Below are 24,542 nucleotides of genomic sequence, written 5' to 3'. Positions count from 1 at the left end.
ATCTTAAGGGCAGTTAGGGGGAAGAGATTCCTTACGTACAGACGGAGGAACATCAGAATAACGTCAGACCTATCCACAGAGACCTGGCAAGCCAGAAAGGCCTGGCAAGACATATTCAGGGTACTAAATGAGAAGAACATGCAGCCAAGAATACTTTATCCGGCAAGGCTTTCATTTAGAATGGATGGAGAGATGCAGAGCTTCCACGACCAGCAGAAACTGAAAGAATATGTGACCACTAAGCCGGCCCTGCAAGAAATATTAAGGGGGGTTCTATAAAAGGAGAAAGACCCCAAGAGTGATACACAACAGAAATTTACAGGGACAATCTATAAAAACAACGTCTTCACAGGCAACATGATGACAATTAATTCATATCTTCCAATAATCACTCTCAACGTGAATGGCCTAAATGCTCCCATAAAACAGCACAGGGTTGCAGATTGGATGAAAAGACAGGACCCATCCATATGCTGCCTACAAGAGACTCATTTTGAACCTAAAGATACATCCAGACTGAAAGTGAAGGGATGGAGATCCATCTTCCATGCCAGCAGACTTCAAAAGAAAGCTGGAGTAGCAATTCTTATATCAGACAAATTAGATTTTAAACTAAAGTCTGTAATTAGAAACACAGAAGGGCACTATATCATTCTTAAAGGGTTTATCCAACAAGAGGATCTAACAGTTGTAAATATCTATGTCCCCAACATGGGAGCAGCCATCTACATAAGCCAACTGTTAACCAAAATAAAGACTCATATTGATAACAATACGTTAATTGTAGGAGACCTCAATACTCCACTCTCAGCAACGGACAGATCATCTAAGCAGAAAATCAACAAGGAAACAAGAGCTTTGAATGATACACTGGACCAGATGGACCTCAAAGATATTTACAGAACATTCCACCCTAAAACAACAGAATACTCATTCTTCTCGAGCGCACATGGAACTTTCTCCAGAATAGACCACATACTGGGTCACAAATCAGGTCTCAACCGATACAAAAAGATTGAAATTATTCCCTGCATATTCTCAGACCACAATGCTTTAAAACTGGAACTCAATCACAAGAAAAATTTGGCAGAAATTCAAACACTTGGAAGCTAAAGACCACTCTGCTCAAGAATGTTTGGGTCAACCAGGAAATCAAAGAAGAACTTAAACAATTCACGGAAATCAATGAGAACGAAAACACATCGGTCCAAAACCTGTGGGATACTGCAAAGGTGGTCCTAAGGGGGAAATACATAGCCATCCAAGCCTCACTCAAAAAATAGAAAAATCCCGAATTCAGCAACTAACTCTACACCTTAAAGAACTAGAGAAAAAGCAACAAACGATGCCTAAGCCATGCATTAGAAGAGAAATAATTAAAATTAGAGCAGAAATCAATGAATTAGAAACCAGAAACACAGTAGATCAGATCAACGAAACTAGAAGTTGGTTCTTTGAAAGAATTAATAAGATTGATAAACCACTGGCCAGACTTATCCAAAAGAAAAGAGAAAGGACCCAAATTAATAAAATTATGAATGAAAGGGGAGAGATCATGACTAACACCAAGGAAATAGAAACAATTATTAGAAATTTTATCAACAACTATATGCCAATAAACTGAGCAATCTGGATGAAATGGAGGCCTTCCTGGAAACCTATAAGCTGCCAAGACTGAAACAGGAAGAAATTGACAACCTGAATAGGCCAATAACCAGTAACGAGATTGAAGCAGTGATCAAAAACCTCCAAAAAACAAGAGTCCAGGGCCTGATGGATCCCCTGGGGAATTCTACCAAACATTCAAAGAAGAGATAATACCTATTCTACTGAAGCTGTTTCAAAAATAGAAACAGAAGGAAAACTTCCAAACTCATTCTATGAGGCCAGCATTACTTTAATCCCCAAACCAGGCAAAGACCCCATCAAAAAGGAGAATTTCAGACCGATATCCCTGATGAATATGGATTCCAAAATCCTCAACAAAATCCTACCTAATAGGATCCAACAATACATTAAAAGGATCATCCACCACGACCAAGTGGCATTTATCCCTGGGATGCAAGGGTGGTTCAACATTTCACAAATCAATCAATGTGATAGAACACATTAATGAGGGGAGGGAGAACAAGCATATGGTCCTCTCAATTGATGCAGAAAAAGCATTTGACAAAACACAACATCCTTTCCTGATTAAAACTCTTCAGAGTATAGGGATAGAGGGAACATTCCTCAAGTTCATAAAATCCATCTATGAAAAACCCACAGCGAATATCATCCTCATTGGGGAAAAGCTGAGAGCCTTCCCCTTAAGATCAGGAACACGTCAAGGATTCCCAGTCTCACCACTATTGTTCAACATAATACTAGAAGTCCTAGCAACAGCAATCAGACAACAAAAAGAAATAAAAGGTATTCAAATTGGCAAAGAAAAAGTCAAACTTTCTCTTTTCACAGACGACATGATACTTTATGTGCAAAACCCAAAAGACTCCACCCCCAAATTACTAGAACTCATCCAGCAATTCAGTAATGTGGCAGGATACAAAATCAATGCACAGAAATCAGTTGCTTTCTTATACACTAACAACGCAACTGTAGAAAGAGAAATTAGAGAAATGATTCCATTTACAATAGCACCAAAAACCATAAGATACCTCAGAATAAACCTAACCAAAGAGGTAAAGGATCTATACTCTAGGAACTACAGAACCCTCATGAAAGAAATTGAAGAAGACACAAAAAGATGGAAAAATATTCCATGCTCATGGATCGGAAGAATAAACATTGTTAAAATGTCTATGCTACCCAGAGCAATCTATACCTTCAATGCCATCCCGATCAAAATTCCAATGACATTTTTCAAAGTGCTGGAACAAACAATCCTAAAATTGGTATGGAATCAGAGAAGACCCTGCATCGCCAAGGAAATGTTGAAAAAGAAAAACAAAGCTGGGGGCATCACGTTGCCCGATTTCAAGCTATATTACAAAGCTGTGATCACCACGACAGCATGGTACTGGCACAAAAACAGACATATAGACCAATGGAACAGAATAGAGAACCCAGAGATGGACCCTCAACTCTATGGACAAATAATCTTTGACAAAGCAGGAAAAAACATGCAATGGAAAAAAGACAGTCTCTTCAATAAATGGTGCTGGGAAAATGGGACAACCACATGCAGAAGAATGAAACTCGGCCATTCTCTAACACCATTCACAAAGATAAACTCAAAGCGGATGAAAGACCTCAATGTGAGACAGGAATCCATCAAAATCCTAGAGGAGAACATAGGCAGTAACCTCTTTGACATCGCCCACAGCAACTTCTTTCAAGATACATCTCCAAAAGCTAGTGAAACAAAAGCAAAAATGAACTTTTGGGACTTCATCTAGATAAAAAGCTTCTGCACAGCAAAGGAAACAGTCAACAAAACAAAGAGGCAACCCACAGAATGGGAGAAGATATTTGCAAATGACCCTACAGATAAAGGGCTGGTATCCCAGATCTATAAAGAACTTCTCAAACTCAACACCCAAAAAACAATCAATCAAGTCAAAAAGTGGGCAGAAGATATGAAAAGACACTTCTCTGAAGAAGACATACAAATGGCTAACAGACACATGAAAAAATGTTCATCATCATTAGCCATCAGGGAAATTCAAATCAAAACCACACTGACATACCACCTTACACCAGTTAGAATGGCCAAAATGGACAGGGAAAGAAACAACAAATGTTGGAGAGGTTGTGGAGAAAGGGGAATCCTCTTACACTATTGGTGGGAAGGCAAGTTGGTACAGCCACTTTGGAAAACAGTGTGGAGGTGCCTCAAAAATTTAAAAATAGAGCTCCCCTATGACCCAGCAATTGCACTCCTGGGTATTTACCCCAAAGACACAGATGTAGTGAAAAGAAGGGCCATATGCACCCCAATGTTCATAGCAGCAATGTTTGCAATAGCCAAAGTGTGGAAAGAGCCGAGATGCCCTTCAACAGATGAATGGATAAAGAAGATGTGGTCTATATATACAATGGAATATTACTCAGCCATCAGAAAAGATGAATACCCAACTTTTACATCAACATGGATGGGACTGGAGGAGATTATGCTAAATGAAATAAGTCAAGCAGAGAAAGTCAATTATCATATGGTTTCACTTATTTGTGGAACATAAGGAATAGCATGGAGGACATTAGGAGAAGGAAAGGGAAAATGAAGGGGGGGGGGAGTTGGAGGGAGAGATGCACCATGAGAGACTATGGACTCTGAGAAACAAAGAGGGTTTTAGAGGGGAGGGGGGATGGGGGGATTGGTTGGCCCAGTGATGGGTATTAAGGAGGGCACGTACTGCATGGAGCAGTGGGTGTTATATTAAAAGAATGGATCGTGGATCACCACATCAAAAACTAATGATGTATTGTATGGTGACTAACATAACATAATAAAATTTAAAAAAAAAAAGTAAAAATCTCACTGGTGAAGGAAAATATATTGTAAATGTAGTGGATTAAATACTTACAAAGCTAGTATAAAGGTTAAAAGACAAAAGTAGTAAAATTAACTACAATAATTAGAGGATACACAAAATAAAAAGATGCAAAATATGATATCAAAAACATAAAATGTGTAGTGGGGGCAAAAATATAAAATTTTTATAATTCATTAAAATTTAAGTTTCCATCAATTTAAAGTAGACTTATTTTAGACTAAAGACACCTGCAGATTGAAAGTGAGGGAATGGAGAAACATTTATCATGCAAGTGGATGTCAAAAGAAAGCTGGAGTATCAATACTTATATTGGACAAAATAGACTAAAACAAAGACTGTAACAAGAGACAAAGGCACTATATAATAATAAAGGCGACTATCCAACAAGAAGATAGAACAATTGTAAATATTTATGCACCCAACATAGGATCATCCAAATACATATGTTAATAACAAACATAAAGGAACTACTGATAAGAACACAGTAATAGTAGGGGACTTTACATCATTGGACAGATCATCTAAACAGAAAATCAACAAGGAAACAATGGCTTTGAGCAACACACTGGACCAGATGGATTAACAGATATATCCAGAACATTCCATCCTAAAACAGAATACATTCTTTTCAAGTGCACATGGAACATTCTCCAGAGTAGATCACACATTAGCCCACCAAATAAGCCTCAAAATTCAAAAAGATCAAAGTCATACCATGTATGTTTTCTGACCACGAGGCTGTGGAACTAGAAGTCAATCATGAGAAAAACCTTGGAAAAACCAGAAATAACATAGAGGTTAAATAATGTGCTACTAAACAATGAATGGGTCAATCAGGAAATAAAAGAAGAAATAAAACAGTATATAGAAGAAATGAAAATGAAAACATAATGGTCCAAAACCTTTGGGATACAGCAAAACTGGTTCTAGGAGGGAAGTTTATAGCAATACAGGCCTACCTCAAGAAGAAAAGTCTCAAACAACCTAACCTTACACCTAAAGGAACCAGAAAAAGAACAACAAACAAAACCCAAAATTAGCAGAAGGAAGGAAAAAATAGAACAGATCAATAAAACCAGGAGCTGTTTCTTTGGGAAGAAAAATCAATAAATTTGATAAACTGCTAGCCAGACTCATCAAGAAAAAAAGAGAAAGGACTCAAAATCACAAATGAGAGAGGAGAAATAACAACCAATACCACAGAAATACAAGCAATTATAAGAGAATTTTGTGGAAAACTATATGCCAACAAATCGGACAACCTGAAAGAAATGGGTAAATTCATAGAAACATAGAAACTGCAAAAACAAACAGGAAGAAGTAGAAAATTTGAATAGACAGATGACCAGCAAAGAAATTGACTCTAATCAAAAATCTCCCAACAAAGAAATGTCCAGGACCAGATGGTTTCACAGGTGAATTCTACCAAACATCCAAAGAAGAGTTAATACCTATTCTTAAACTGTTCCAAAAAAAAAAAAAAAAAAAAAAAAAGAAAGAAAGAAAGAAAAAAAAGAAAAAGAAAAGGAAAGAAAGCCTCCAAATTCATTCTATGACACCAGCATTTATCCTGCTACCAAAACCAGATAGCACTAAAAAAGAGAACAACAGGCCAATATCCCTGATGAACATGGATGCAAATTCTCAGCAACATAGTAGCTCATATGGAATTTAAGAAACAAAAAAAATAAGCAAAGGGAAAAAATGAGAGAGAGAGAGACAAACCAAGAAACAGACTCTTAATTATATTTAGAGAACAAACTGATGGTTACCAGAGAGGAGGTGGGTAGGGAGAAGGGTGAAATAGGTGATGGGGATTAAGGAGTGCACTTGCCGTGACAAGCACCAGGTGATGCATGGAAGTGTTGAATCAATATATTGTACCCCTGAGACTAATGTAACATTATGTTAACTGGAATTAAAATAAAAACTTAAAAAAAAGACAATGTGTTATGTATATATACAATGGAATATTTTCAGCCAGAGAAAAGAAGGAGTTCTTGCCATCTGCAGCAACATGGATGGACCTAGAGAGGGCATTATGTTAAGTGGAATAAGTCAGACATAGAAAGCCAAATAGCATAGAATATCTCTTACAGGTGGAATCCAAACAAAAGAAACCAAAAGTACCCCCAGAACACCAAGCTTACAGAGAACAGATTGGTGATTGCTAGAGGTTGGAGGATGGGGGTGGGCCAAATGGGTGAAGGATTCAAAAAGCACAACCTTCCAGTTATAAAATAATTAAGTCATTTGGACATTAAGTACAGCATGGTGACTACAGTTTACAATACTGTATTGCATATTTGAAAGTTGCTAAGAGAGTAAATCTTAAAAATTCTCATCCCATGCAAAAAAATTTTCTAACTATGTGGTGATGGATGTTAACTAGATCCTTGAAATTATTTTGCAATGTATACAAATATTGAATCATGTTGTGCACCTGAAACTGGTATGTTATGTCAATTATATCTCAGTAAGAAAAAAGAATTAAAATTTTATAAAAAAATAATCTTTTTATATGCCTAAGGGATTTTTTTTTAATGCATGCAAGTTTGGCACTCTATGTGTAAATTTGGAGGTTTTATTTAACTGTGTGTTGTACCTGTCAATGGAGATAGAACAAAATCATACCTGAATCTGAATTTGCTAAGCTTTACTGAACATCTATTCAGTGCCAGTCATTATATTAGGAACTAGATATCCAAAGACAGGTATAGTCACAAATCTTTCTGCTGAATACAGGTGCCACTTCTTATGCACATTGTCTTGTCCCATATAAGTGGAAGTTTGACATATTTTTTCTGACCTACCTCCTCAGGTTACATACCCCTTATTATGAGATACCAGGTTAGTTAGGCAAGAGAGGGCAGTCTTTTGAGAAGATATGTAAGGCAAGCCAAGTAATTTAAAAAACTGTCATTCTAAATCGTCCATGCGTAAAGTATGCATTTTTTATAAGAACAACAACAAGAGAAACCATTATTACACCAAAGAAAATAACCTCATTCCTTAGTCATACCACATACAAAAAGCTAAGAAACATAGTAGTCAGAAACATATTTTAGAGCCGGTATGCCTAGTGATTTAGTCTAATACATAAGCAAGAAAATGTTGTTCCTTGGGAAGGGAATAATAATCTGTGTTTAATTTAAGATGACTTTTACATGAAAAAAAAATTGCTCTAAGACTCCAGAATGTTTCCAAGAGTTGTATTAGCTTTGCCTTTATCACTCACAATGGCTGCATTGCCAGGAGCTGTCTGTCTATTTTTACAATGGGTCCTATTTGCCTCAATGAGAAATGGCTGCTGTGATCTCTTGAGAATGTCTTCAAGGATGGTGTAATGATTAAGAAACCAGTCTCTGGAGACAGATTACTTGGGTTCACATCCCGACTCTGTCACTTAGTAGCTGGTGGCCTTGGGCAAGTTACTTTACATCTATGCTCCTCAGTTTGCACATCTGAGAGATCATGATAATAGTATATCCACCACATAGTTTCCCTATATAGATTAAATGAGTTAATATTTGTAAAGCACTTAAAACAGTTCCTGTTCAAGGGTAAGGGCTATATGTACTTGTTAAGTAAACTACATTAATCAAGAAAGTTGTTTATAGGCTCATAAAATGGGCCAGCTTTTTCAAAACTGAAACATGAACATTATTATTCCAAGTAGTAAGTCTTATTAAATAAGCACTAACATAGAGATATCTCAAGACTTCCCTTACCACCTCCATTCACATTTTTTTTCAACTATCTTTTTTTTTATTTAAATTCAATTAACATAGTGTACTATTAGTTTCAGAGGTAGAGTTCAGTGATTCATCAGTTGTACATAACACTCAGTGCTCATCCCATCACATGACCTCCTTAATGCCCGTCACCCAGTTACCCCATCCCCCCACCCTCTCCCCTCCACCAACCCTCAGTTTGTTTCCTGTAGTTAAGAGTCTCTTACGGTTTGTCTCCCTCTCTGACTACGTCTTGTTTTATTTTTCCCTCCCTTCCATTCACATTTAAACATGGACTTTAAAAAGCACAAATTCTTCAAAGTTTGGTCTGTGTGCCTATTCCCTTTTGGATTAGCTACAGAAAGATCATGCCAGAAAGGAACCACAGAGTTGAGTATGTGGATTCTAGTGTCTGTAATGGTAACAGGATCTGGGCCATTCCAGTTACCTACTTCACATGGGCCTGGTGAAAAACTGTAACGGCAGGTTTATGCTGCAGAAGCAGAAACACTTTCTCCTTTACAGCCACCAGAAAATGGTGAGGACTCTTGAGGACTTATCAGAGCTACCAAGTGAAGGAGACAATTTTTTTTTTCCTGAACATTGCAATTATTGTCATTTACGCAACTGATATTTCTACATCCATTGGTATAATTCAAAGACAGTCTCACAAAAAAGTTTCCTTCTATGGTTAAAAGGTTCCATTCACTTGAGAGAAAGAAATGTTATCCTAGGGTTTATGTGCTAGGTTTGTGGGTTTTTTTTTTTTTTTTAAGTTTTTTTCGTACTTGTTTGCCTATGGCAATTTAAGATGAGGTTAGCTTGGAATAGTTGGTACGGCAGTAAAGGACTATTTTATTGAATGCTGAGCTGCTCTTACCTATTTTGCTATTACTAATACAACATTAATGTTCTTACTAAATCACAAAAACACCAAGTAGAAACTGATGCTGAAAGTGTTTATAGATATTCAGCAATTAGCAGAGGCTAATAATTCCTATTTATGGAATAACAAATAAAACCTAAGTGATTTTTTTAACCTCAGTACATTTCAAACAAAATGTGTTATATATAAGTTTTTGCTCTTAGGAAAGAAAAAAATTGTGTTAGACCTTATGTGCATAATATACCCTCTTTATCACTTATCCTGACTCTAGTATAACATTTGAAAATAAAACAGATTTGGCACAGGAAATGCTTAGCTTTGGAAAGGACAACTATAGTATCAGAGAGCCAGAAATGCATCCATACTTAATGCCTTATTATACAATTAGAGTTCATATTTTATAACAATGGAATAATGAGAATATTAAATATATAAACTTCTGTTTTTGAAAATATTTCAAAGTATTGTTTGTAAGTGTTTAAGAGTTGGCATTTATTGTATTCTCATTATAGGCATTATTGCAGTTAACCTGCATAGCAGTGTGATGAGATAGGGACCACCTCCACGTATAGGAAAGGAAACAGGTTTTTTGTAGTGGAATAACAGGGCCACACACTTAATAAATACCCAAGTCAGAATAAGCCCATGGCTGGATGATACTCTTAACCCACGCTCTTAACCATTACTTATTAATTACTGCCTGCCTGATTCTCTGAAAATCTTAAATTCATCATTTTCTTTATCATCATCAGTAGATGAACATTCAATATATGTAGGACACACTACCTCTTAGCCAACTTTTAATTATTCATGGTAAAGAGAAGAAAAAAATTAGGGGAAATTGAAATTCACAATGATCATTTTTCAATTTTAGGCAAAAGCAGGAAAATGCCATTATAACTTTTCATTATGATGTAATAGAAATAAGAAAATATATCAGCAAATGAACACTACACTTAAGAGAGTATTAGTGTTTTAAAATAGATTTAGATTTTGTAAGAAGCCTATTTTGACCTCTTTGTTACAATGAATCTTCTATCTCAAAGGTAATAGTATGTGCCATGGCTTTAATTGGATTCTGGGTTCATGACCTTGGATTACAATAGTAACTGATAACATTATAGTCAGTCTTTAACATTACAACCTCAATGTCTCATTTTTATGATAAAAAGTTGAAGAAGTTAGTACAGAGCTATATCTAGGAACCCTTTCTCAATGCCAGCCTTAAAAATTTATTAGCAACTTGATGTGGTTTAATGGGTTTCAGAAATGTTTTATGCTTCAAGAAATGTTCCGGTTTTTTTGCCGATCACAGTGACTGAAATTCCTGTATTAGAGAATCATTCATAGAGTTAAGATTTTAACATTCATAACATAAAATAAAATTAAAAAAAAGATTTTAACATTCAGGAGTTGTTTACTAAAATTGAAATTTCCACAATAAGGATAATTATTCTATATGGATGAAGATATAATTTATTGTCCGTAATAGAACATATTTCCAAGATAAACCCAACTGGAAGTCAGGACAATAGGTGTAAATTGGGACTATTACTCAAACTGAAAAATACAGTAACCCCAAGTATAAGTAACAACTTATGTTTTGAGCATTAGATGCAAGTCAGTTTGGAAATAAGACTCAAACTAAATATGATTGTTATGCAGAGGTACCATGCAGGTAGAATACCAAAGATAAATTTCAAATGTTACCTAATTTAGTGGATGACTGATCAATACCAAGTTCATCAGTAAAACTGAACTCCTGAAACTTGACTTTCACTTTTAGTAATGGTTGTTTAGTAGTATTGTCAAACTATTCCACCTTCCCCTTCTCCAAAAGGAGACTGAAGAGCTTAACAAAATATAAGATGGTAGACTTGGAGGCATTGGAAGCCAACAAGAAAGAGAAGAGTTTCTGGTCCAGGATTTGGGTTGGATGAAGATCAAGAGAGATTTGTCCAGTTTTAGGAGTTATTTAACCATGAAGGTAATTGTCAATGTTAGAGGGAGTACAAAAGGTGGCAAAAGAGGAGATGCAAAAGAGATCAAGAACAAGTAGAACAAATAGAAAGTACTTGGTAGATTTTAATGCAAATTTATCAGTGACTATACTGAATGTAAATGGCTTAAATGATCCACTTAAAAGGCAAATAAGTGCAAGGATTGTTACTCTGGATCAAAAGGTCAAAACACAAATACATGCTGCTTAGCAGGGACGCATCTAAATTATAATAAAGAAAAACTGAAAATATGAAAATAGAAAACATACATTTATGCAAACACTAACCTAAAGAAAGCTGATATAATGATATTAATAGTAAAGAAGAATGTGGCAAAAATTATTGCTAAGGAGAAGCATTTCCTAATGATGAAGGGTTTAATTCCTCATGAAGAGACCACGTGGTAAGTGACTTTCTGCTTACATTAGTGCTTGCATGTTACTTCCATTTTTATTAGAATTAGTAAAAATGAGTTTTCACTGTGGTCAAGCAGTATTATAAGCACTGAACACATATTACTTTACTTGATCCTCACAACCACCCCTGGAGATAAACTTATTATTATCTTCATTTTATACATGAGGTATTTTTCCACAGGAGAATGAGAAATAAGGAGGTTGCCCAAAATTACATAGCTAATAAGCAATGGAGTGGGGACTAAACCCAGGCAGTCTAGTCTCCAACCTATAAGGTTAAATATTTGAATAGGAAAAGTTTAAATGGACCAAATAATTTTTGGCTTCCCATCTGCTCCACATTTCAAACCAGTTTGCATTGGATGGGGTGGTGGCTAAGATGCTCTTTTCCTTCTGCTTCAGTTATCCATTTGCATTCTTCTCCATCTCTTCTCTTCAGAACCCCCTCAAAGCAGAGATACGGTATTTTTTCTCATGACTGGCCTCACACTTCTCCTGAATTTCATTATCCCAAGAACAGCTGAAGAGTTTGGGGAGGAGACATCCCTTCAAAGGAAAAGCTAAATGGAAGGGCAGAGTGAAGGAAGAGTGCCCTTCTTTTTCTAGATTGTTTTTCTATACTAGGGGATGTCTCAATCTAGCTAGATTATAAGGGAATTTAAGTCATGCATTGAGGAATTCTTTGCCAATAGTCAGCTGAAAACATGTGCCAGAAAAAAACTTTTGCTTCCTGTACACACAGAGACTGCCTTACTACCCTCTCCTATAAAACTCTGTAAATCTCACTGTCTGAAAAGAAAGAACAGTGGCTTCCACAGGGCTTAAAAAAAAAGTCATCATTGAGGTCTCCTGTGTTTACTCGGGTTCTATCCAGTTCTGACTTCCAGGAATGAGACTTTTGGGAGGAGGAAGGTATGCAGCATGTGTGTTTCTAGTTCCTTTTTTGTGTGCCCACATGAGAACAAGGACCATATCTGCTTTTGCCCCATCCTCAGTAGGTAACATAGAAGCAACAACAACATTTGTTGAACAAAGAAACTGATGAGTGAATAACGTCTGCAACCTCATCTCCTACTACTCTCTCCTTGTGTACTCCATTGACACCACACCACCCTCCTTTCTTGTCTCAGGTCATTTACACAGGTTGTTCCCTCTGTCTAAAATGCTCTTCCCCCAACCATTAGCTTGACTGACCCTCACTGCTGTAGGCTTTTACTGGTCTCATTGCTCAGCAAATCTTCCCTGTCTAAGCTAACTACCACAAAAACCCCTCTCTTCCTCTTGACTCTACTTTTCTCCTGGCATGGCATAACATATTTGAAAATTTTAATTATTGTGTCTGTTGTGTGTCTGCCTCTCTAGATTGTCGGTTCATAGGGGTAATGATTTTTTTCACACCTAGGACAGTGTCTGCTACTGAGTATGTGCTCAATCAGTATTAGTCAAGTGAATGAATGGAAGAACCAGACATGCAGGACCTATTTCACTAGGTTTGAAGCCCCAGAATGAGGATCTCAGTCCCCAGGCTATCACTTGCTCCTTAGATGCATCTTCCAGAAGTTTCACTTAATTTATCTGAACTTCAGTTTCTTCAACTGTAATTGAAGATAATTAATAAAAAGGCCTAAGATCTGTAAGTAGTAAATGGGGATAGTCTTGAAGAATAACTCTGAGGATTACAAGAGAAAACAAATGTGCCCTAAGTTGTCTATTGATACCAGCAATTACGATCTGAGAGGTGGAGGCAAAAGAAAGCGTGAGGAGGGTTCCACGTTTCCCTGAGGAGAAGGATCAGCTGTCTTTGGCATTCTAGTCTAGACCAGAAAATGGAGTCTGCTGCATTTTGCTAAGCAAAAATTAACTTCTCTCTTTTTTTTTTTTTTTTTTTTTTAAAGATTTTATTTATTTATTTGACAGAGAGAGACACAGCGAGAGAGGGAACACAAGCAGGGGGAGAGGGAGAAGCAGGCTTCCGGCAGAGCAGGGAGCCCGATGCGGGGCTCGATCCCAGGACCCTGGGATCATGACCTGAGCCGAAGGCAGACGCTTAACGACTGAGCCACCCAGGCGCCCCAAAAATTAACTTCTCTTTGCCTTTTAAAATACTAGCCTCTGTATTTGGAAAAAAATGGAGGGAGGGGTCAGGGATCCTGAACTAAATATAGAGCATATAATCAGTGTATAAGAGAGAGAGATGATATGCACAGTATTATTTTGGGGGTGAATCCATCATTGTGGTATTTATTTACTTTGTTCTATTATAAGAAATTTGATGGTATTTCATTTATACCACCACACCTGATGTCAAGTGAGCATGTAATACTTAGGTGTAGGATAATTGTCACCACGGAATATTTCATGAGAAAATTTTCCTGACAGTGTTAAGCAGCAGTATGGAAATTCCTCAAGAGAGAAGTGCATTAAAAAAAATCAGGATAATTTCTAACTGAAATGTTAACTGTAATGAGTATGCCAGAATCAACCTTGATGTATCTATTTGGACATTTTCCACATCCCAAGTGGTTAGTCTAATACCAATTAAAGCATCACACATTGCTATTATCTTCTTGCATTATTATTTTCATGAATTAATTTTGTTTTAAATATCAGACCTTTTCCAAATGAGAATAAATTTAAATATCCAAGCTGCGAATGTGAAACTGATGTCAGGACCCATACATATCTATAATTTCAAATTCTGAAACCAGAGAATCATGGGAATAATCCTAAAAAAATAGAATGGGGGGAACTGACCTTTTGGGTTACTTAATCGTTCCCTTAGCTATTCACAGAGAATCCAAATAGTAGCTCTAGGTTTCCTTCTTGTGAAATTACTTACCACTTTCCTCTTATATTCATTCCTTCATTTGTCCTTTTATCTATCCGCCCACCCACCCACCATTTCAGTTTTGCAATTTAATAAATACCAGGCATCACATATGTGCCTGGAAAGCTGCTTAGCAAGGATGAAGCAAAATGTACGCTAATATCTTTTTTCTAATACATCATAGTTTAGTGCGAGAAACAAGGAGATTAATAAATAATCAAAATATGATGAGATATGTCTTAGATGTATGGACAGAGTGCTGACTGGATGAATCACAAAGGTTTATGAATTATGAAGTGGTAACATTTCTTCTGAGACTTGAAAGAAAAGTATTTCAGGCAAAGCTAAAATATATATACAGATAAGGAGCTATGAATGGGCATATCAAGTCCTATGAGTATTAGTTAGTTATGACTAGAGTTGAGCCTGTGTCTCTCTGAAGGGGTTGGGAAGGTGGAGAGAGGAAGGTGGGTATGTTGATATGAAGCTCCTCTAAATTTTCTCCAGCTTCATCCTTTGTCACATGTGTCTTTGGCAAGTCATGACACCGACCTACTGTAGGACTGCACTGGCTCTGACCTGTGTGGATAAAATCAAGTGATCATGGTGACAGGAACTCAAAAGCTTCATTCTTTCTCAGGCCCTATTTTAGTCTTACATTTTCCAGTGAGGTAGGGAGAGATCTAGGCATGACGGGGACAGGGGATTGGTTCTTACTACTCAAAGACTCAATCTGTTTTTTCAAACTTGGGAAATACTTTTTTTATATTATAACATGATTAATTTTTTTCTGCTATTGGTTTTAACTATCCTCAGCTCTCAAATTTATGTAGGAAATGTTTTACTTTGATTCATATTACCAAAACCTTCCATTGTCTAATTCGAAATTACTAGCCACTCCTTCATATGATTTTATTATTTGTTATTGTTATTCATGTTATGCTCTCAAATAGTAAATTGTTCAAATATTTGAAAATCAAACAGTACTTGTTTTATATCTCTGGAGTACTTTGGAAAAGAGATGATAAAGAAAAGCTTTGAAAGTCTCGATCTAGAAAATGTCATAAATTACAACTGAAAAATGTCATGGATCTCATTCAGGCTGTTAATGAGGATTACATAGTTGATGAGCAGAGACTAACAAAGCTGGCTTGTGGGTGGCTAGACCTATACTATACATTGGTTAAATGACTTGGCCCCATTTACCAGCATTAAATGTATGTGTAAGTGTATGATTCAGGTTCATGCTGTAGCAAAATCACAAATTACTGTAGACATGGATGTCCAGGAAAGCCTATGAATGGTTAAGGTAGCAAATATTAAATATTTGAATTGTAATTGAATATTACTACATAATACTATTTGTATAATTCTTTTACCCTTTTATGTCAAAATGGTTGTGTATAGATTTCTATATACTTTCTCCCTTGATTTTAATGAACTTTTTTATTAAGTTTGTGCAGAATGCTTCCCAAAGTATTAACAAGAAATTCTTATGACTTTTGTATCAATTTCTTGCAATAGCTTTTTATTTTAGGTCCCATTTATGAGTATGTGTTTTTCTGAAATTAAAGAAAAAAATGTTCTAAGAGTTTATAATCCTCTAGGGAGAGATGCAATCCTATCTCCATTGTGACTTTTATGGACGTAAAGGAAGTTATTGTCTCTCTGTCCCTTTATGTTTGTTGAAATGTTCCCTTTCTCCCAGGTTTGCTTCTTGTAATCATCTGTTGAACAGTGGAGTACCTGACGTGTGTTTATTCCTTAGGCAAACGTGTAAAACTCTTCAAGTTCGAATGGAGAAGTAGAAAGAGAAGGTTTCTGCTGTGCCTGATGACAATTTTTGATTTTTCCACACTCAAAAAAATTGTGGCTCCACGTTGGAGCACTAGTGTGGCGAATCCTAGTGTTGGTCGGATTCTAAGGAAGGGACAGAAGTTTCGTTGAGGAGTAAAGATTCAAAACATCTCCTGAAATGAGCTCTCGTCTTGGTTTATTTCTCCCAGAGCAGCAGGTGTGTACATTGTGTTACAGGACTAACTGTAACCTACTCTTTCTTATAGTTACCATTAGCATTCCAGGTGCTCCTGATTTCAGAGGGAAAGATGAACTTGGTACAGCTTTAGGGATCAGAAGGCAAAGAACTGTCTCAGTGGTCAGTAAAGAAAGGCACTGAACTATCTTTTATAGAACTAAGGGGGCATCACTCTTTGAACTAATGAGAACCACAAATTAAAACTGCCACAAAGAGGTGAACCTAATATTGTCACCTACAATGGCCCTGCAGTTGATACTGTTTTTCCAAGAATAGGAAATGGATAATACAAAACTGGGTGTATTAGTGGACCTCTGTCAGTGTTCAACCTGCCTATTAATGTGGAAATTAGCATGAAAAGTACTGAGCCATCAAGCTTTCACTGAATCTCCATAAACCAAGTGAAGATTGTGTTCTTATCTAATGGTCCAATCTTCATGTATTTACACTGCCCTATAATTGATTCAGCTATGTCAAACTAGCATCTAAACAATGAGAAATAGCTAAAGATTCACATTTTGACCAACTTTAGGAATTTGAAGCTACAGAATTGTGACTGGTATTGTAAAACCAAAAAACAAAAACAACCCAGGGAACTATATAACTGAGAAATACAAAGGAAAAAGCAAAGCACCCAGTATATTAAACATCATAGACTATATTACACTGTTTTTCAGAAAATACATTCTAGTTTTGCAACTTACAGAAGATGAATTTTTTTCCAAAGATCTACCACATATGGAAGGATCATCTCTAAATGTAATATTATGGAAAAGGATAGGGAGGGGAGGAGGGTGTATGTGTTACTTCAGGCATGATACTAGCTTGGTACAAGTTCCACCAAGTTCTTCTCCAGTGACAGCAACATATTCTTTATTCAGACAGGTATCTCAAGGAAAGGTTGTAACTAAGAGCCATTCGTATTTGTAACTCAACCTATCCTGGAAGTTCAGAGAAAATGTTGCTCTTAGTAATCTCCAGGCTACTAAGAAGAATTTCTTCCATGTTTCAGCCCTTCTCCCCAACTCCACGTATCTTAACTTCACCTTTTGAGTACAATTCATACTGCTAGCCCTCATATGCAGTGAGGCTGAAGTTCTTGAGAAGTGCCATACTTGAGCAGATAAATTTAAACTTCTCAAGTAAGGCTTTAAGTCAGAAAGTGGATAAAAACTATCAATTCAAATTACGCCTTTATAAATTAGAGGTGAGTCTAAAAAAATGAACCTAATATCAAATTTGGCAGGTAAAGTACCTTCCAATTGAGTTCAAAATCTCAACTGTTTCTAAAAATGTGTGAACTATGCTGGTATATGAAATAATATTTTTTTTAAGTCTACTCAGATTACCTCCAAGTATTCAAATATAATTGTTTTCCCCTTTTAAGAACTTTTCAATGTTTTTAAGTGAAACATAACTGGATCCCATTATCTGTTTCTTTCAGAATGATCTTAATTTGGGGGGTCATTTTCCACCTGGAATAAACACAAGGTGTGAACAGGGGCCAGGAGAAGGAAAGTCTTACATTTCCTTAATGTCCCAAAGGAATTTATTAACTACCCAAAGAGAAATCAGGGAATGTTTTTTTGTGTGTGCGCTAGCAGTGAATGTCATCCAGACAGAATCAGTTGATCTGCTTGTGAGTAGATGAATGTGCATAAATGGCAAAGCAAACAGTCATCTGCTTTCATGAGTCACATAGAAGAGTTCATGGCAGGCGCCCCGTACAGCTTTCAAAGTTCCGAGAAATAGTGCAGGTCCATCTGTTCAAAAGATTCATTTCCAGTCAAGATCTTCATTTGCACAGCATAGGAAGCTGCAAGCCATTGACAGATGTTGTGTTTGTGATAAAAGCTTACTGGTTTTGCATTCTAATATATAATGAGTAGGCTTCTTAGAAAAATGAAGTCTACCCAGTGGTTATACCACCACTGAATTTAGGTAATCTGGATAAAGTTTTATCCCATTTGGAATTAGTGCTTCTTAAAAATGTCAGAGTAGTTTGGGGATAGAAGGGAATGAGAAGCTCACTGGATCCAACAGACTCACTCAGTAGGTAGAAACCCTGGAAATTCAGAGATTTTTAAGTGACTTGTCCAATGTGCTCAGACTAGCAGGTAGTAACAGTAGTGTAAAACTCATCAGGGTAAGGCCACCCCTCTTCCGTTACGCTTGGTGTTTTGGTTCTCCCCAGCAGTGTAGTTAGATTATATGACATTTTCTGCTTCCACACACTGTGTTATACCAGTTAGCTAGGGCAATGCTCTCTGTTGTTTGAAAGGACTATGCTTCCAATCACCCAAGGCTGTTAAATTTTTAGAGAATTTATAAGACAGATAACAAGGTCATTTAGTAGAAATGCTCACCCTAGCAGAAGCATTATGCAGCTGGCTTTTGGTGCCTCAAATGTTAAAATAAATGTTCAGGCCAAGCCAGCACTGGACATTCTTATGAAGGAAAATTAAACTGTGGCATGAAAATCCAACAGTTTTCATGGCTATGGGAATCACCTCCATTGCCAAGAAAATAAAATAAAGCCTTAGTTTTTTTATACAGGTGGGTAGATTTATGAAGATGATTCATACGTCATTGCCTTACAGTGTTTCATCTATACGTAAATGCTGTCTGGTCAGCTTACTCTTGAAGGATTATTCTAGACCGACAGGTTCTTTCATTTTGTAACACCTCATTACATAAGGTGCTTTAAGATAGGACGAGTGCATTCACGTACAATTATGACCAGCTCGATGGCAGCTTTTCTCTAGTTTAAATGAGAAAACCTGCTACTGCAGAGTATGTTAGTTTGACTTGGTGACTGTTGTGATGTCATGAAGTAGCTGTATTATAAAGACTGGACATGCACTGCATTGAAACCTACCACCCCCTTTTGGAAATATTGCCACATATTTATTCCTTGCCTTCCAACTGTTTAAATATTGTTCATCAGTCAAAAATAAATGTTTCTCTAATAACTTGGGTATTTACTGTAAATTCAACATGTTTTTATGAAACTGACTTGTAATGTTCACAATGCATTGTCTGTTCTATTATTGTGTGTATATGACCCATTTTATATTCACAGGAATGTAAATACTGTTCAATAGTTTCTCGTAACAAGATTTTAACGACCACACTGGAGAAAAGATTATTTTTTTGAATTAAGCTAAAATGATAAGATTCACATCGATGCTGTGGAAATTTGACAGGATTTCACAACTTTATGTAGACTGGCAAACTGAACAACTGGGATTTAAAAAAATCTGGAGTATGGGTTAGAACTCAGAGTAGAACAATATCAGAGGAATCATCAGTAATAAGAAAATTTACAAATCTGCATTTTGTTTTGGCATAATTTTACCACATTTATTTTTTAAGGCTAGATGGCTAAAATATAGTGCTCATTTCCTAAATATTCTGTATGCAAAGTCTGATGGCAGCTGGTCCATTAAAAAGACAAAAAAAGAATGAAAAAGAATGGATTATGTGTCTATAAACACTAGTAATGAATGATCAGAAATAATCAAGGGCAAAAACTAGGAATTCAGTGCATTCAGAGGGCTAGAAGTGTATGTGTGTTTATATATAATATATAATAATAATTACCATTTACATAGTGTTTATTACATGCCTGGCACTGTTCTAAGCACTTGACCTAGTAGCTTGTTTGCTCCTCAGCTCATACAACCCTACGATGTAGGTACTAATATTATCCCTGTTTTGCTCAAGGTCACACACTGAGTTATCAGCAGAACTGAGCACGGAACCTAGGAAGCCTGGCTTCAGGTACACTCTTTGTAACCACTACTCCATATCACCTCATCTGAAAAGTGTCTCACTCCCAAAGTAGGCCCAAACAGTGGCGCTTCCCTCTTGATATGACTTTATGACTATTAAGAATACGAAATGAGTAATTGCAAGGTCAGTTTCTATAAGACACTGAAAATTAAATCAATACTTACAGAGAAAGCAGCAGTAATGCCCCCTCCAGTAATTATCCTATGTATCGCCTTTTGTGTCATGTTTGGGAATTACTACTACTACCACCAGTTATTTTTTACCAGGGCGCCTGGGTGGCTCAGATGGTTAAGCGTCTGCCTTCTGCTCAGGTCATGATCTCAGGGTCCTGGGATCGAGCCCCGCGTCGGGTTCCCTGCTCAGCGGGGAGCCTGCTTCTCCCTCTCCCTCTGCTGCTGCCTCTGCTTGTGTTCTGTTGCTCTGTCAAATAAATAAAATCTTAAAAAAAAAAAAAAGCATTTACCTGGACACTTTGGAAGGATTATGTGATTTAACCACAATAGCAAATGCATGGGGTCTGGTAATACCATTCTCATATTATCCTTGGGGAAGACGAGGCTCAGGGAGTTCAAATAACTTATTCAGCCCCACAGTGTGAGAAAATGCTAAGGAAGAGATCTGAACCCAGGCTGCACTGTCATACCTCCCATCATAGTGTGTTGCCTCCCACTGATAACTCAGGCGGCAGGCCTTGAGTGGGGAAAGGAATTACAACCTCCATGAATAGGATTATTTTAAGAACTTTATAAAATCATCTTTTACACTTGGGGACGGGATAGATTCTTGAATTTCCTTTTTAGCCTTTCTAATTTATCTTCACTAGAAGATAGGCAGAGGATACTCATAATGTTCAAAACATAAAATAAAAACAGTATAAAATAGCTGACTTAATTTCATATTTAACTAACGTCATGTATGCCACGACCTGGTTTTGTTTTCTCTGATTAAATTGGCGAACAGACTTAAAGGATGTGATTTTAGCACAAATTTTTGAGATAATCAGAATCCTATAATACATTTGTTAGACTGAGAGAAATAAATGGGATGGGTTTTTTAAAAAGGGGATAATTCTTAAAGAATTAGTGCTTTTTGTTTAATGTTAGCAGGTTAGCTCCATCCTGGTGGGTCATTACCGAGATAGCTCTGTGCTTGTGACTAGAAAAGCTGCCATTACTATTACTACTACTACTACTATTATTATTATTATTACCTTTTGCATGTATTCAGTGGTCAAGTATTTTTACTTGCTGAATTGGCTGGTGTGCAGCACACACAAATAAGATTTACATAAAAAGGAACAGCTGGGGGCGCCTGGGTGGCTCAGTCGTTAAGCGTCTGCCTTCGGCTCAGGTCATGATTCCAGGTCCTGGGATCGAGCCCCGCATCAGGCTCCCTGCTCAGCGGGAAGCCTGCTTCATTCCTCTCCCACTCCCCCTGCTTGTATTCCCTCTCTGGCTGTGTCTCTCTCTGTCAAATAAATAAATAAAATCTTTAAAAAAAAAAAAAAAGGAACAGCTGTGTGAAACATTGCCTTTGGAAAGGTAAATTCACTGAGGTGGTGATTAAAACGTACGAAGCTCAAGGCACAAGTGTAATGATGGTAGGACCATTTCTCTCCCTCATGCGGTATTTTATATCTACTGCCCTCAGAACCAAAATACAGTACGTTCATGGTAGCAAATGATATTTCCTACCCTGTAAAGATGGTTTTATTGCAACGTCCTGCTTCTAGTTACTGAAAACTTGCTGAAAATCCTCTTTACAAGCTACCACTTTTTACTATTTGGCCTCTTCCAAAAGATATGGCTGGAGTGAGAGAGAGAGCGCTATATTTAAGTTCTAAAAATAAGGCAATGCTTAATGTGGTGTATTAAAAAATTAAAATAAGAGCAATGTTTTTAAATGTTAGATTGTATTAATATTGCTTAAACAACGCTTGCATATCAGGAAAGGGTCAAACGGCACTTGTTTTCCAACTAGCATGCCAGAATTCTGACTTGAATAACTTGGACTTGTTTAATAAGCATGTAAATTATCAAAGGGTTGTTTTTTTGTGTTATATTTTAGACAATTTCATTTTAAATTTACTGTGTCTTGTGTATTAGGTGATTAAAATTGGTGATAATGTACCTACATTCAAAATCATCCTTACGTTTTTAAATCTTTGGTTTTGCCATTTCATTTGGTACAAATCTGGAGGTTGTCAAGGAAGGTGCTGAGGCATGCTCACACATGTTCATATCTGTACTACCTTGAAAAGTACAAGTAATTACTTAGCCTTTGTTTGGATTCCTTAAGAGTTCCTCTAATTTGACTTAAGTGTCTGGTAGTGTGAACCTCTCATTGTACTTCTAGTGGTTCTCTTGTTAAAGATTTGTGGATTACAAAAAACTCTGAACTTTTATTATACTACTTCAGAATAGACATTTTCATAAGCATTATTATATTTGATCCTCACAGCAACCCTGTGAGGTTAACAGGATTATCCCCTTTCTACATACTGGAAAACTGAGGGTCCGAGAGGTGGCATGATGCATCCACTGTGCCTGCGAGTACTACCACCCTGACTGTAACCTTGAACTCCACACATCAAACAACAATTACTTGATCAGAGTAATTTACAAAAAATGAAATCTAAAACAAATAGTCCACTTAGGCCCTATCTTCATCTCATAAAATGTGCTAGCATATTTTTAGGATTAATAAACTAGGAATATTGTGTAAAACTGGAGGAAAAAAGTCATTTTAATCATGTTTTGATCTATGCTTACTTAGACAATTCTTTTAGTCATGTTTACATTTTTATTTTCTAGCAATTATTTTAGCTGATAGAATAAAAATGTAGATTTATGATGTTCTTAGAATGTGCATTGTATATATGTGTTTATGTGTATACATTTTATGTTTACTGAGATGGACGAAAAATTTGTTCTACGTCCATAAACCTTTGGTATTGTACTGTAAATCTGAGTGTCTATTTTTAAAATTATGTAAAAACAAAGCTTTAACATATAGTTGAGAGAATCACTCCCCAGCTTTATATAAACCAGCAGGATGACATACTTAGCTTGGAATGAAGATAGAAGAATGCATCTACCATACCCACACAGATTACTAAGAACCAGGGCTTGAAATGACACAGGACAGGCCACTCACTCTTGTGCGGTCACGGCATCATGTCCTTCCAGTTGCCTATGCTGAATCCCTGCTGAGGCTCACCCATTTGTTCTCTCTCAGTCTCTCTCAATTCCTCTTTTTTCCTCGCACTAGTTTTGGAAATATAGTCCCTTATCATGCTACTAAGAGGAGAATCTCCAGAAAAGGCAAGTGGATCTTGCTCAGGCAATGGCCATCAAAGATTGTGTTAAATCAGTATTTATAAGAAAGTTTATCATAAAGAGTTTGTATTTTTCACAATGATCAGCTACCTCCATTGACCACCTGTGACATAATGTGTGTAGAAACATTCATATTTACTTTCCACGGTAAAGTACACTCACACTCAAACAGGGAGCCATTCACAGAACTTCTATAAAATGACCACTAAGTGGAAGACAAATTGAAAGTGAGATTGCTGCCCTACCTAAGAGAGCCCTTGCTCCCAGCATCTCTGGAGGTGAGCAGGCCCTTTCTGTATTTGTGTCCTTATATCCCCAGTTCAATTCCTCCCGTAGTTCCTCTGTGCATGGGAGTAAGAAGCTTTAAATATGCAAGCAGAGGCTCCTTCTTGGGCAGGATAGCTGATCAAAGAGACATAAATAAGATGGCTGCCTCCACACAGAAAATACTTGTTTTTGAATGTATAGCTTCCTTTTGTAGTGTAACTTGAGACCAGAGGTGGTAGAGCCAGAGCTAGGTTATTTTGCTTAATGTTTCTCTTTTTCAGAGTTGATCAAAAAACAACAAAACAAACAAAAAACAGCCTTTCCATAGATATTTTATGAAGGGATGAGTAATTATATAATGGAATAAAACCAAAGTATCCACAGTAGATTTCAAGAATTCACTTTTTGTTATAACCATTGCTTGAAAAGAATAGTTATGCAACTCTAAGTACCTTGATATTAGAGTATAACTAGGAATTCATTGAGACAGCAGAAATCTGTGTCTTTCTCTATATCCATCTATCATCTACATGTACGCATATATATAGAGAGATATATAGGTATCAAGTATTCTAGATGTTTATTATTTTTTCCTGTACACATTCTTTGGACTTAAGTAGGTGTGAAAAGCCAGTGGGGATCTCCCTTAATAATATTTATAATAGCATTAATAATACTGGTCAATTTTTTGAGAATTTTTGGACACTCTTAAAACTTGGTAAAATATCGTGCAATCATTGTTTTTCTC

At 36.6% G+C, this 24,542-nt stretch overlaps 1 protein-coding gene across 6 annotated transcripts in view; it reads left to right on the top strand.

Annotated features, from left to right (window-relative positions):
• TAFA2 (TAFA chemokine like family member 2) overlaps window positions 1–24,542 on the top strand; it is a 461,307-nt gene that overhangs the window by 434,051 nt on the left and 2,714 nt on the right. The window contains exons 5-6 of one of the 6 annotated variants that reach the window (XR_004926761.2): window positions 16,128–16,373; window positions 20,121–20,177. The exons of 3 other annotated variants lie outside the window; for them this stretch is intronic. Coding sequence is in view for 1 of the 3 variants with exons in the window: in XM_078076201.1 (XP_077932327.1) it covers window positions 20,121–20,132 (12 nt within the window). In the remaining 2 variants the exon portion in view is untranslated. The remainder of the gene's footprint in view (window positions 1–16,127; window positions 16,374–20,120; window positions 20,178–24,542) is intronic. 2 more of the 6 variants (XR_013449245.1, XM_078076201.1) reach the window with 2 other exon arrangements.

The sequence above is a fragment of the Halichoerus grypus genome, chromosome 6, assembly GCF_964656455.1.
Source record: "Halichoerus grypus chromosome 6, mHalGry1.hap1.1, whole genome shotgun sequence".
Taxonomy (NCBI): domain Eukaryota; kingdom Metazoa; phylum Chordata; class Mammalia; order Carnivora; family Phocidae; genus Halichoerus; species Halichoerus grypus.
The sequence above is the reverse complement of the archived record's forward strand: the minus strand, read 5'-3'. Positions and strand labels throughout refer to the sequence as shown.